Source organism: Cololabis saira, chromosome 3 (genome assembly GCF_033807715.1).
Source record: "Cololabis saira isolate AMF1-May2022 chromosome 3, fColSai1.1, whole genome shotgun sequence".
Taxonomy (NCBI): Eukaryota; Metazoa; Chordata; class Actinopteri; order Beloniformes; family Belonidae; genus Cololabis; species Cololabis saira.
The window spans coordinates 51,575,725-51,591,146 of NC_084589.1; the positions used below are offsets into that span (position 1 = coordinate 51,575,725).

The window sequence follows — 15,422 nt, forward strand, 5'->3', positions numbered from 1 at the left end:
GGACCACGGAGCGCACTGCGCTCTCTTCTCTTCCCCACAACATCACGTCCTGGAACAGCTGGATCTTTGGCTCCGGGCCAAGATCCCATCTCCTTTCTCCCCCCCCGGCTGGGGGGAGGCGGAAGGCCCGCGACGGACCGGTTGAAGCCGCGGTCCGCGGAGCCGCAATCCCCGAGCTCCGGCTCCAATTAACTCTTGGCCTCAACTTTCATCCGGAGCTCCGGCTCCCACCTCACGTGTCCACGGTCCCTGGGAGCTAGAAAGGGGGGGGAAGCCGCTTCAAAGCTCGGCCCCGATCAAGGGTGAGACCCCGTTTCCTCTTGCCTAACTTCTTTCTCCGTTCTGAGTTTCTCTTGGAAGGATTCTCCGGTCAGTCTGCCCAGATCAGACCGCGACGCATCCCGCCGCCCCGTCCGGGGCCACGCGCTCATCAGCCCGACGGTAACCCGCACTCATCATCATTGTTATCATTATCGTGTTCGATTATTTGGTAGTCGTTGTTCTCTGCCAGTCATTCGCGTTTGAAATGCTGCGTTTGCCATCCGGTCTAATTAAAACGTGGCGTGGTCAGGGCTGGGCCATCTTTAAATACCACAGAAGCCCCGCCATCTTTAAACACTACAACCAAGTTTTGAACTGTAGATGTTCTTTATCATCTTTATTATTGCTTTGATTTCTTTTTCATTCCATGCATTTAAGTTTCATTTCATTTCTATTGACGTTTTCTGGTTAATTAATGGTTTTATAATAATGTAGTGCGCCATCAGGATTTATTTGGGTATTTATTTACATCTGCTTTGATACCCGTATGTAAATAAATTCTGATTGATTTTTAATGAGTGGTTGTTGTTGCAATTCTGGTCACATCTGATTGTTTGACAGAGTCAGTGCTCGAATCTCACCCTTCAATTATATTATACTATACTTAAACCTTAATCATCTGAGACTGACTTTCTGCTATTAAAGTTATCAATTTCCCTGGATTAAGGCCCAGGGTGGTGCCCCATACGAGAATTATTATCATTTTGATCATTCAATTTGATAAATAGTCAACTTTATTAATTATTAATTCTTCAATAAGATTATTAATAACCTTCGATAACTGGACAGCCAAGCCCCTCTGTGTTGCACAACAGACGTTACCGGAAACGTTACTAGAGATGTCACCGTTAGACGTTACCGGTTACCGGAGGCAGCTGGAGGCGGCGAACTGCTTCATTCAGGCCAGACATCTAATACAAGGCGGTTTCAAAGCTCTGACTCCTCCCCCCTCACTCGACTCCTCACCCCTCACATAACTCCTCCCCTCTCCCCCTCCCCTGACTCCGCTGTCGCCCCCCCCTCACCTTTCCCAGCATGCTACAGATCCAACACATAACAGAGGTCACATATTAGATCTAATTCTTTCCAAAGGTCTTATATCTCAGAGGTTGTGGTGAACGATGTTGCTTTTTCTGATCAATACTGTGTCTTGTTCATGATTGTTGATGCAGGAAAATCCTCTGTTCTGGTATTACTGGATCTCAGTGCTGCATTTGACACAGTTGATCACAACATGCTACTCAGCAGGTTGGAAAAGTGGGTGGGACTTACCGGCACTGTGCTTCAATGGTTCAAATTTTACTTGCATGATAGGGCCTTTTTTGTGTCAATAGGAAACCATGAGTCTGAGAGAACCAAGATCACATGTGGGGTTCCTCAAGGGTCCATTCTCGGACCGCTTCTATTCAACATCTATATGCTACCGCTAGCTCAGATTATGGAACATCACAACATTTCCTACCATACTTATGCCGATGACACTCAACTCTATATTTCAGTGTCACCACGTGACTACAGTCCCCTGATCTCATTGAGTAACTGTATTCATCGACCTGACCCCTTCACCCTCACCTGACTCCGATGTCGTCGTCTTCGCCCCCCCAGCCCCAGTAGTTGTTGGGGAAGCCGTTCATCTTCAGGTAGTGCAGCGGCGACAGCGCCGACACGCCGCCGAAGTACATCTTGTACGGGAGCCTGGAGGGAGAGGAAAACAGAGGGTGAAAAAGGAGGCGTGGACCGGAGGAGGAGGCGTGGCCTCGAAGAGGAGGCGTGGCCTCGAGGAGGAGGCGTGGCCTCGAGGACGGGGTCGGGGGACCTACTTGTAGCCGAACTTGTCCATGGCGATGGCGGCGTGCTTGGGGTTGGCGTCGCAGGCGTACGTGTTGCGGTCGTCCTCCGGGATCAGGTCCACGTCGTGGAAGAACAGGCAGTTCCACTCCTCCTCCCTCATGGCCTCCCGGAAGCCGATGTTCATCAGCTTGGCGCGGTTGAAGGTGTAGTTCCCGGCCTGCGGAGCAAAGACGTCGCAATGTTGCATATCGAACTACATTTCACTTAAACTGAACATGGTATTTGGTTGCTGTCCGTGGTGCTGAACGCCTTTCTCTTTGATGCAAGAGCCGCTAAACTTCATAACACGTCATCAGTCACATCACTAACATTAAATAAATAGACACTTTTCAATTAGTTTAAGGTTATTTGTTTGTGTTTAGGCTATATTTGCCCAATGAAATCAGTCTTATTTTTATTGCCAAATTCCGTTTAAATTTTTTCCATTTTCAGTGTTTTTCGGTTTTTAATTTTAGAGAATTTGGTTTTTAGCATTTTATGCTAATTTAACCCCCAAGACAGTGTACAAAAGACTTTTTAATGCCATTTTCAAACTAAATTTAAGACCAAAAAGACACTAAGTCACTAAGAAATCCAGCGCTGAGGTCGAGGTTGCCAGATCTGACATATTTCAGCCCAAACGTGATGTAAAACCCACAGAAATGATGAAAGACCAGCCATAATCAAACATTCTCCATGTTAAAACCATAAATTATTAAATGCGTAATAAATGTCAAGCTTCACAACACCAATAAATAGCCCCAAAAAAGTTCAGGCTCCAAACAAAGACTACAATTAAATTAAGTAGATTAAACCAAATAAAATACCAGTGACTTTATTGTGTAAGTTTCTACTTTTCTCTGCAATAATGGAAACTTTTTCGTGAATACTTTCTCCTAAATATTTAGCAAAAACAAGGAAAAGCAGCCCAAATATATATATCTTTCTGGACTGAAACTGGATTGAGATTTAAAACAAATTAAGACATTTAAAAGCTTTATTTAAGCAAAGAAAATTGAATTTAAGACTTTTTAAGGACCCACAGCCACTCTATATATATAAAGTACTTAAATATAGACAATTTATGCAATTATAACTGAAAACTTTTAATGTTTTCATTCTTTTAAACATATTTAAAAAGGCAAAAACATGGCACTAGTTATTTTTGTGTCCAACCAAACATCTTTTTTGGACATAAACAAAAAATTCAAAAAGTTATTTGTATGAAACAAATAAACTAAGAAATAAATAACTCAAACAGGCCTTTCAATATCCATTTAAAGTACAAAAAAAGAAAGAAATTGCAACAGCTGATGCAGTAAACAAATCATTTTAGCTTGTCTAATCTATGATGGCGGATTTTTTTCTCAACATTTTGACTTTTTTTCTCAAAATTCTACAACATTAATCTCAACATTTTGACTTTTTTCTCGACATTTTGACTTTTTTCTCGACATTTTGAATTTTCTCGCAGTGCATAATGAAAAAAAAAAAATCTTCCTCCTCTAAAATACTTGTGTTATTTTTCTCCTGCCTGGCCCTGATTCTCTTCCGCAGCTTCCATGGTCTTAATCCCTGTGGATTACAATCTAACTACAACAAAAAGTTCTTACATCTAGTTTTACAAGTGTATTTGTAATGACAGGGAAGAACATGAATAAGTTTATAGTGGTGAATGATCAATAATCAGTATTATTGGCAGTAATAGAGGGCCCCCTAGGGCCCCACGGAGGCTCGGGCCGGCCCTGAATCAGACTCCAGAAGCAGCAGAGCTGGAAACAGCGTGAACGTCCCGCGGACGAACACCAGAGGGCGCTCTGTCTCCACAGCTCAGAAACATTTCATTTCATTTCATTTTTATTTATTCCATATCATGGGAATAGTTCACATATGTTCCATTCCATGATGGAAAAGGGGCAAGAAGAAGAAAGCCTTATATGCCAAGCCCCTTTCTCAAAAAAAAATAAAACAATTCATATAAAGATGGTCTGTCCGTCTGTTCAACAATCAATACTTATATAATACCAAAAAAAAGGAATAATGAAAAAAACAAAAAAATAAGAAAACATACACACTAACTCACCAACAATATAAAAACAGAAACAACAAAATATATTTTACCCGTTAAATTCATATTGTCTAATTGTATGGTCTTTGTACAATTTTTTGAACTGGTGAATATTTCTACAATCCTTCAAATCAGCTGCCAAGGAGTTCCATAATTTTACACCACATACTGAAATACACATTTGTTTTAAAGTGGTGCGTGCAAACGGATGTTTAAAATCAAATTTCCTCCTATGGTTCTTATCTTCTGAACTAAAAACAAAAAAACGTATATTTTCAGGCAATATTCTGCTTTTTGCCTTGAACATAACCAATAAAGTCTGTAACTCAATAAGGTGGATAAGTGGATATTTAAAGCTTACAGAAGGCTGCATTTAACTGCTGCTATGTCATTCCTGCAGTATTTCTGCAGGTGTTTTGGTCACTGCTATTATTTGTAATATATTATATTATTTGTAATCAGCACAAATTATCTGTTCCCATATGATCAAATCCACCATCCCCCCTGATTTCTTTTTACAACTTGAGTACTGCTCATTCTCTAGTTAACGGCCGGCGCGGGTGCGTGCGGCGCGGCGCGGCCGCCTCACCTGGTGGATGACGTAGATGCTGTAGTGCAGCTGCTGCCGCTGCAGGAAGGGGTGCAGGTAGTACAGCAGGAACTTCAGGTGGTGCTCGCGGTGCCGGTGCGGGATGATGATGGCCGTCTTGTGCCGGGCCTCGCAGCCTGCCGGCCGGTAGCGGCCGCCGCGCTCCACCAGGGGGTTCTTCCTCAGAACCTCGTCCAGGGTGAGGCCCGACGGGAAGCTGACGTGGATCGGCCCGCCTGCAAACACAGGAGACTTCCATTAATCTGGATTCGGCATCAGGAGACTTTACATGAAAAGACTTTTAAAAAATGTAGGGCTACAGCTATCGAATATTTTAGTAATCGAGTATTCTACTGAAAATTCCATCAATTAATCGAGTAATCGGATAAAACATACAGGACTTTCTCAGAAAATTAGAATATTGTGATAAAGTCCTTTATTTTCTGTAATGCAAAAATGTCATCCATTCTGGATTCATTACAAATCAACTGAAATATTGCAAGCCTTTTATTATTTTAATATTGCTGATCATGGCTTACAGCTTAAGAAAACTCAAATATCCTATCTCAAAAAATTAGAATATTCTGGGAATCTTAATCGTAAACTGTAAGCCATAATCAGCAATATTAAAATAATAAAAGGCTTGCAATATTTCAGTTGATTTGTAATGAATCCAGAATGTATGACATTTTTGTTTTTTTTAATTGCATTACAGAAAATAAAGAACTTTATCACAATATTCTAATTTTCTGAGACAGTCCTGTATTTTTGTTTAGTTAAAGAGCAATTATAAATATACATAAGATGTTAATTGACATCACTAAGACTGAATTATATAATCCAGTAGGTTCATGGCTGTGCATTTAAAAACCCTGAATTTACACCAGTCGACCAAATCCACTGCCTTCACTCAAAAAACTAAGGATCTTACCAAGAAATGTTCTTATTTCTAACCTAAAAATGCCATTACACCTGATAACACATCACTTAAAAGGTTAGGTGTTTTTCCCACGTGTTTTAATTGAACTTTCATTTGTGTCAAGCACATTTTAAGTTCTAGTTAAGTTTTAAGTTAAAGTCTGTAAGATTTTGAGTTTTGGCAATGTTAAAAATATAATTCTGATTCCTGCTGTATTGTATTTTCTTTAAAACTGTAGCGGGAACAGATATTTAGAGGAACCTATGTATGTACCGGGTTAGAGGGGGAACATATAAGAGAACGGACCACAAGAATATAGAGTGGATTAAAAATAAAAGTTAAGCACTGAGCTACATGTGTCTATCGCCTGGCATGTTACTAAAACCAACAAATCCGCCGCCTCTTTCTTCTTCCTTTACGTGCGCAGCGTCAGCGCGTTGTGCCGCATTAAACGTTGTCCGGGCGAAACACCTGCTTTGAGCTGCAAAATTAAACAATTCCTCGAGGCAGAGAAAAATTCCTCGATAATTTTTTGTAATCAAATTACTCGAGGAATCGTTTCAGCCCTAAGAAAATGCATTAAAAAATAAAAAAAGAGTTGAGTGCAAGCTACGTGCTGCTAAGGTGTCAAGAGGAGGACAGGAGAATATGTTGTTTAATACCAGCAACTTGATAAAACATCTCAAGACGCATCATAAAGCTGAGTATATGGAGTTTGCTAGTGCTGCCGTTATATATATAGCACTGGATGACTTTTTATTTAGACAGAAAGATTTTTTTTTTGTTTAAAATAGTTATTCTACTCATTTTATTTATTTTTATTGAATTTATCTGTTGCAAATAAAACCTTCCAATTCATTGCACTTTTAGCCTACAGTAGTTATTTTTGTGGTAGAAGTATCGTATCGGTACTCGGTATCGGCAAGTACACAAATTAAAATACATAATTTGAGTGAGTGGGAGCGTATAGATGTTAAAACAACGGAGTCCCCAGTATTGAACCTTGAGGAACTCCACATTAGTTTAGTTTTTACCCAAAGACACAAAATAGTCCCTGTTGTGTTGTGCCAGAAGGAGAGAAGGACAGAAACCTGACTGGAAAACATTAAAACAGTCATTCAGTATCAGGAAGTTGTTCAAATGTCAAATCAATTAAAGATAAGAAGTAAAACAAAGAGTACACTAAGGGCTGATACTCGTACTGGAAAAGCTGCATTCTTATGAATGAAAACAGAACTTAAAAATGACACCAACCGGTTGGTGAACTTGTTTGAGGTTTGTGTGGTAACAAGAGAAATGACGCACTCATCCTCCACCCGACGGTGCAGTTTCTGGGCAGTTTCCTCCGGTTTCTACAGAAACGAAACGTTACACTTGCCGCGTAACTGAGCCACGATGTAGTAACAAAAGGCCCGTTTCCACGGCGATGGAAGTCTCGCACTGACGGCAGCCGGATTGTGAGAGAGGTTTTATGAAACGTTGCATATTTTCCTTTTTTTTTAAGTTAAAAATTAGGCACAAATTTGGCTTGGTTCTTGGCTTTATCTGATCAATGAATTTGATCAGTGTTTGGATTATTGTATAATTATTATTATAATTATTGTATAATTGGATTATAGTCTCCTGGTGAGATGCTTTTATATATACACGTGTGTCATCTGCATAGTTCTGCTAACACAGTTAATTCTTTGTCATAATTTGAGCGAGTGGGAGAATTTAGATGTTAAAACAACGGAGTCCCCAGTATTGAACCTTGAGGAACTCCACATTAGCTTAGTTTTTACCTAAAGACACAAAATAGTCCCTGTCTTTCAGATCAGACTCCAACCAGGTTAGTGTTGTGCCAGAAGCCCCGCCCCCCCCAACCCCAAAACAGTCATTCCGTATCAGGAAGTTGTTCAAATGTTGAAAAAGATTAAAGATTAAGAAGTTAAACAAAGAGTACACTAAGGGCTGATACTGGTACTGGAAAAGCTGCATTCTCATGAATGACAACAGAACTTAAAAATGACACCAACTGGTTGGTGAACTTGTTTGAAGAAAACGAAAAGGTTACACTCGCCGCTGCGTAACTGAGCCGCGGCGTAGTAACAAAAGACCCGTTTCCACGGCGATGGAAGTCTCGCACTGACGTCAGCCGGATTGTGGGAGAGGTTTTATGAAACGTTGCATAATTTCCTTTTTTTTTAGTTCAAAATTAGGCACAAATTTGGCTTGGTTCTTGGTTTTTAGCTTCACTACTTGACGCTGAGTGCGGAAGTTTAATGTTTAATGTTTCTTCTTTGGCTTCACACATTATTTCTGTTTTGTTTTCATTTAACTGAAGAAAATTCTCCTACATCCACTTTTTAATCTGATCAACGCATTTGATTAGTGTTTGAATTGGATTCTAGTCTCCTGGTGAGATGCTTTTATATATACACGTGTGTCATCTGCATAGTTCTGCTAATACATTTAATTCTTTGTCATAATTTGAGTGAGTGGGAGAATTTAGATGTTAAACAATGGAGGCCCCAGTATTGAACCTTGAGGAACTCCACATTAGTTTAGTTTTTACCTAAAGACACAAAATAGTCCCTGTTGTGTTGTGCCAGAAGGAGAGAAGGAGAGAAACCTGACTGGAAAACATTAAAACAGTCATTCAGTATCAGGAAGTTGTAAAACAAAGAGTACACTAAGGACTGATACTGGTACTGGAAAAGCTGCATTCTCATGAATGAAAACAGAACTTAAAAGTGACACCAACTGGTTGGTGAACTTGTTTGAGGTTTGTGTGGTAACAAGAGAAATGACGCACTCATCCTCCACCCGACATTATTGTATAATTGGAGTCTAGTCTCCTGGTGAGATGCTTTTATATATACACGTGTGTCATCTGCATAGTTCTGCTAACACATTTAATTCTTTGTCATAATTTGAGTGAGTGGGAGAATTTAGATGTTAAACAACGGAGGCCCCAGTATAGAACCTTGAGGAACTCCACATTAGTTTAGTTTTTACCCAAAGACACAAAATAGTCCCTGTTGTGTTGTGCCAGAAGGAGAGAAGGACAGAAACCTGACTGGAAAACATCAAAACAGTCATTCAGTATGAGGAAGTTGTTCAAATGTTGAAAAAGATTAAAGATAAGAAGTAAAACAAAGAGTACACTAAGGGCTGATACTCGTACTGGAAAAGCTACATTCTCATGAATGAAAACAGAACTTAAAAGTGACACCAACTGGTTGGTAAACTTGTTTGAGGTTAGTGTGGTAACAAGAGAAATGACGGAGTCATCCTCCACCCGACGGTGCGGTTTCTGGGCAGTTTCCTCCAGTTTCTCCAGAAACTAAACGTTACACTCGCTGCGTAACTGAGCCACGATGTAGGTAACAAAAGGCCCGTTTCCACGGCGATGGAAGTCTCGCACTGACGTCAGCCCGATTGTGAGAGAGGTTTTATGAAACGTTGCATAATTTCCTTTTTTTTTAGTTCAAAATTAGGCACAAATTTGGCTTGGTTCTTAGCTTTATCTGATCAATCAATTTGACCAGTGTTTGGATTATTGTATAATTATTATTATAATTATTGTATAATTGGATTCTAGTCTCCTGGTGGGATGCTTTTATATATACGTGTGTGTCATCTGCATAGTTCTGCTAACACAGTTAATTCTTCGTCATAATTTGAGCGAGTGGGAGCGTATAGATGTTAAAACAATGGAGGCCCCAGTATTGAACCTTGAGGAACTCCACATTAGTTTAGTTTTTACCTAAAGACACAAAATAGTCCCTGTCTTTTAGATCGGAGTCCAACCAAACAAGTGTTGTGCAAGAAGCTCCGCCCCCCCCCAACCCCAAAACAGTCATTCAGTATCAGGAAGTTGTTCAAATGTTGAAAAAGATTAAAGATAAGAAGTAAAACAAAGAGTACACTAAGGGCTGATACTCGTACTGGAAAAGCTACATTCTCATGAATGAAAACAGAACTTAAAAATGACACCAACTGGTTGGTGAACTTGTTTGAGGTTTGTGTGGTAACAAGAGAAATGACGGAGTCATCCTCCACCCGACATTATTGTATAATTGGAGTCTAGTCTCCTGGTGAGATGCTTTTATATATACGTGTGTGTCATCTGCATAGTTCTGCTAACACATGTAATTCTTCGTCATAATTTGAGTGAGTGGGAGCGTATAGATGTTAAAACAACGGAGGCCCCAGTATTGAACCTTGAGGAACTCCACATTAGTTTAGTTTTTACCTAAAGACACAAAATAGTCCCTGTTGTGTTGTGCCAGAAGGAGAGAAGGAGAGAAACCTGACTGGAAAACATCAAAACAGTCATTCAGTATCAGGAAGTTGTAAAACAAAGAGTACACTAAGGACTGATACTGGTACTGGAAAAGCTGCATTCTCATGAATAAAAACAGAACTCAAAAGAGATACCAACTGGTTGATAAACTTGTTTGAGGTTTGTGTGGTAACAAGAGAAATTACGCACTCATCCTCCACCCGACGGTCCGGTTTCCTCCCATTTCTCCAGAAACAAAACGTTACACTGAGCCGTGATTTCACGGAGCAAAACAATCATTAACGAGCTCCACGTGTCGGTTTTCGTTCTGACCGCCGCTCTGTGGTTAATCATTAACCCTGACCAAACCGTTGTGCAACACGGACGTTTGACACCGAGCTAAAAGCTCCCCCATCCCAGAAACAGGTGGTTTTTGAAGAGGCCTGGGCGATAAACCGAGAATTTACCGACGTTCACTGCGTTTACTGATGTCAGTTTTCCCATGTGGGTAAAATTCCGTGTTGTGATTACAGAAATGGCCTGATTGTCTATTTTGACTGTCAGAAAATAGATTTTTCTTGTTGCCAGGTAAGGTCTGAGTTTCAGCTTCAAGCGTTTCATGAATGCTTAGTGGAGGTAACCTAAGTAAAAAATATTTTTGTTTGTTTAGAGCAGAATGAGATCACTGCTGTCAATAATAATAATAATAATAATAATAATGAATACAGCACAAAGACTAATTATTGAATATATCATGAATATTGTGAAGAGACAACGGCCCCTACAGTGTTTTTCTTTGTTATAGAATTACATTTTATTTATATAGCGTCTATAACAGGGGTCGGCAACCCGCGGCTCTAGAGCTGCATGCGGCTCTTTAGCGCCGCCGTAGTGGCTCCTGTAGCTTTTTCAAAAATGTTTGACCTTTTTTTCTTCTTTTTTTTCCCTTTTTTCTCTTTTTCTTCCTTTTTCCTTTTTTAATGTCAACATTTCAACTTTTTCCTCGAAATTTTAACTTTTTTCTCGACATTTCGACTTTTTTCTCAAGATTTTAACTTTTTTCTGGACATTTCGACTTTTTCTCATTAATCTCGGCATTTTTTCTTCCTTTTTCCTTTCCTTTTTAATCTCGAAATTTCGATTTTTTTCTCGACATTTCAACTTTTTCCTCGAAATTTTAACTTTTTTCTCGACATTTCAACTTTTTTCTCAAGATTGTACTTCAACTCGACTTCGACTTTTTTCTCAAAGTGCATAATGAAAAAAAAAAATCTTCCCCCAATTATAACTAATATAGAAACATGCAGCATGTGTTTCTTCATTCTAAGGCTGATACAAGACTTTTTATTTTTTGCGGCTCCAGAAATATTAGCTTTTTGTGTTTTTTGGTCCAATATGGCTCTAAAACATTTTGGGTTGCCGACCCCTGGTCTATTACAACAGAAATTGTCTCTAGGATCTTTCCAGAGACACAGCATGAATAAATAAAAGGTCCTATTTGACGATGTATTATTTGTTATTTCTGGAGGAGGTCGATGGGACACTGGGAGGGTTTAAACGCCTCATGAAAGTAGAGACAAACGGTCCACCATACCATTGTGTTTATCATGCATTTATCGTTATCGAGATAGAACTGTCCCATTTATGGTGATATTGATTTGAGGTGATGTCGCCCAGCCCTCTGAATTTGAATGATTTTGGTTAAAAAAAACATGATGGAACGCAGGCAGGCTCTTGCAGAGATTTCACATTTTCATCCAAAAGACGTCACAAATCCGGAGCAAGCGAGGAAAAAAAGGCAAAACACGCGGAAACTCATGCTTCACTTGAAGGTGGATATGTTGTTGAAATAAAACTTTGTAGCACAAACACCTGATGCCGCTCAGATAGGAATCTGTCTCCATCTCTGTCTAGACTGGAGTGTTTTTCCAGCACTCATGAACATTTATTGAACGCCTTGTTAACGCCGTATGCATTCACCTCTGTTGAAAAGGAGTGGTCACATGACCAGTTGGTGGTATATAAGCTACAAACTTTAGCCAATATATAATAAATTGGCTAAAGATTTATATCAATTTATGTTAAGAAGTTTGACTAGTTTTAATGAGATAAATGTGCATCTGTAAAAGGCACACGTGCGTGTTTAGCTCTGATTTCAGACCTGCTAGACCTGCTTTCAGTTTTTTGTGGGGGATTGAGGTGGTGGAGGAAACTTACTTTTGATGAGTAATTGATCGTTATTTGTGACTTGCTTATTTCAGTTTTAAATTTAATATTTATTTATTATTTTTAGGTTGATTTTTTATTTTTATTTCATTTGACTCATACATTCAAACTACTTTATCTACCGTACATTACGGCTGTTCGATTTTGCCCAAAAATAAAATCTCGATTTTTTTCTCTCAAAATCCGATTACGATTATTTTGTGAATTGACAAAAGGCAAAGAAATGATTTCAAATACGCTGTTTTTTTATTGAACATTTGCCCCATTGGGCTTTAAGTGCAAACTTTGCTCTTATTAAACCAAAAATGAATGAATAAAGTGCAAAACTCTGTAAAATAAGTTGAAAAAAAGTTTTAAAAAATATAATAAAATATAAAGTTTTATCTCTGAAAAAAAAAAAAAATGAGCAAATCAGCACTTGCAAACATACAGTAAGTTATATTTCCAATTAAATAAAACAAGACATTTTCTAATTAAACTAAACTGGGTCTTTGCATGCTAAATAATAATCAACCCATGAAGGAGGTAGAGGTGTGTAATGTCAGTCATTACATTTGATATTCACATTTGCAAGTTTTTTGCTGGAACACGAGCCGGTCTACCGGTGGCGTGTTAGTATATCACCATGGTTACAACGCCCCCTCCTACACTAAAGAGCCTCTCCCATGGGGCACTTGTCGCAGGTATTGAGAGGTATTTCCATCAATCATTAATATGGTATCAATCATTAATATGTGTGCAGACAAGGTAAAAAAAAAAAAAAAAAAAAAAATCGATTTTACGAGTTTCACGTTTTAACATCGTTCTAATTACATAATCGCGATTACGATTTAAAATCGATTAATCGAACAGCCCTACCGTACATTTGTTATAATTGACGGGTTGTCAAGTTAAACAGCATGTTGTTATAAGGTTATACGGTTGTACCGATGATACGTTTGGGAAGGGGAGAGGTTTGAGGGCGGCGGGGCCTCCAGATAACATTTCGCTTAGCCCCCAATTTGGTCAGTCAATAATAACGAATGTTTTATTTTATGTGTAAACTGCTGCTTGATGGATCCTAAAATGGACAATTCTGACTAAAATAAGACTAAAATGCTCAGACTTTTAGTCGACTGAAACCTGACACGACTAAAAGGAGAATGAACGTGACTAAACTAAACTTAAATGGAAACAGGCTGACAGAAACAAGACCACTGGTCAGTATGTGATGGTTCCTCCGCCGTCACATGACCCAGCTCTGCTTTCCGTCTCCTTCAGGGGGAAACTGCACTGCTGGGATTAAAGCTGAGCTCTCTCGCGCTTGATGTCCCATCATGCTTTGCCCGGTACCAGGTGGACTCGGCGAGAGGAGGATTTACTTTAACTGCATTTCCTCGTTATCTGGAGTAACCAGGTCCTGTTTCCAGGAGAGGATTTACCGAGATGATCCGACACTCAACGTTTATCAGCAACAAATATGAAACATTTTCAGGACTTTCTTCCTAAAGGAGAGTTTTTATCTGCCGTTGTTCATGTGAGGACTGATGGGGGGTCAGGTTCTGGTCTCTGGAAACCACCGTATCGTAACGGGCCTTAAACCTCAGACACACAATTAGACACATTTCTTGCATCTTCTGAAGACTCAACGTTAGTTTCCTGATTAGGAAACGATCTTAAACGTTCCCTGGACTCTCCACAACTTCACATCAACCGTCTATTATTTATTCTCTTCATTTCCTCCGTCCATCAGGTGTAATGTTAGCGCTGCGCTGCTTAATAATCAGGAACGATGAGGAGAGACTCCTGCTCTTCACACGTGACTCGCTCTGAACTCGCTGTAGTTTAACTCTGCTGGCGTGAAAACAGCACGGAGGAACACGCAGGGAATTATGGGAACTTTACAGCCAAACGTAGGCCCGTGTTGAAAAAAAAAAAATCTATAAATTTTTCCGATTCTAAATCGATTCTCATTAATTCCTAAAAATCGATACGTATGTCTAAAGATTGATTTTTTTTCATCATTACATTACAACTTTTTTTGTCTATGCCCGAAAAAAGGAATCTTGTGTTGGACATAGGGCTGGGCGATATATTGAGATTTTAATATATATCGATATATTTTCAAACGCGATATGGTACGAGACAATATCGTTTATATCGATTTCTAAAAAAAAAATTTTTTTTTTTTTTTTTTTATGAATTTGAAATAGCTTATTTTGTGACAAATTGACTTGAATGTTTTATTTGAGATTTGCACAAATGTTTTGTTATTTGCACAACTGTCAACCTCAGTGGAAAAGTCTGCCTGTTACTGTCTACATTGTATTAATTGCACAGTGTATTTTAATTTAATTGTTATGCAGGAAAGGGATATTTGTTTTATTTTATTCAAGAAGCATTTTTATTCTATATATGCAGGCAGTTTATTTTTATTTCATTTGTTTTATACATGTTGATATTGTGCAGACCTCTGTTAATAAAGGAACCTGTGTGACATTTGGCACGAGGCTTTGTATTAAAACTGACTGTTTTTTTAAGGGTTTGCCTCAGAAAAAATGATGCTAACAGAGATGCTAACAGAGATGCTATGCTATAATGCTTTGGGGGAAACCCCAATTATGGCACAGAAAAAATATCGATATATATCGAGTATCAACATTCAGCTAGAAAATATCGAGATATGACTTTTGGTCCATATCGCCCAGCCCTAGTTGGACACAAGAATAACTGGTGCCATGTTTTTGCCTTTAAATATGTTTAAAGGTATGAAAACATTAAAGTTTTCAGTTATAATTGCATAAATTGTCTATAGTCTATAGTATAGTGTCTACAGTGGGTTAAGAGGCGGCTCATATACTGAGGCTACAGTCCTCCTGCAGCGGTCGCAGGTTCGAATCCCAGCCTGTGCGCCTTTGCTGCGTGTCATCCCCGATCTCTCTCTACCCCTTTCATATCTGCAGCTTGAATAAAGGGCCACTAGAGCCCAAAAAAAACTTAAAAAAAATAAAATAAAAATATCGAATCTTGACATTTGAATTGATCCCCAGCCGGGCTCAACTATAAATAACCAGTTTGATCACATCAGCCAGCAGGTAGAACGACGTAGCAGTGACCTTTCACCTCCTGAATATAAACATCCTACGATAATAATCAGAATGATAATAATTGTGACGGAAAATTCCACCTTGGCCAGTTGATTAAAGCAAAACTGCTGAGA

General features: G+C 39.1%; 1 protein-coding gene across 4 annotated transcripts in view; it reads right to left on the reverse strand.

The window, feature by feature from the left end:
* The window catches only part of si:dkey-199f5.8 (beta-1,4-galactosyltransferase 3), a 57,910-nt gene that overhangs the window by 1,609 nt on the left and 40,879 nt on the right, over nucleotides 1-15,422 (reverse strand). For all 4 annotated transcript variants that reach the window (XM_061717765.1, XM_061717764.1, XM_061717767.1 and 1 more), the window contains exons 4-6: nucleotides 4,809-5,044; nucleotides 2,142-2,329; nucleotides 1,894-2,016 (exon numbers count right to left, since the gene is read on the reverse strand). In XM_061717765.1, the coding sequence (XP_061573749.1) occupies nucleotides 1,894-2,016; nucleotides 2,142-2,329; nucleotides 4,809-5,044 (547 nt within the window). The remainder of the gene's footprint in view (nucleotides 1-1,893; nucleotides 2,017-2,141; nucleotides 2,330-4,808; nucleotides 5,045-15,422) is intronic.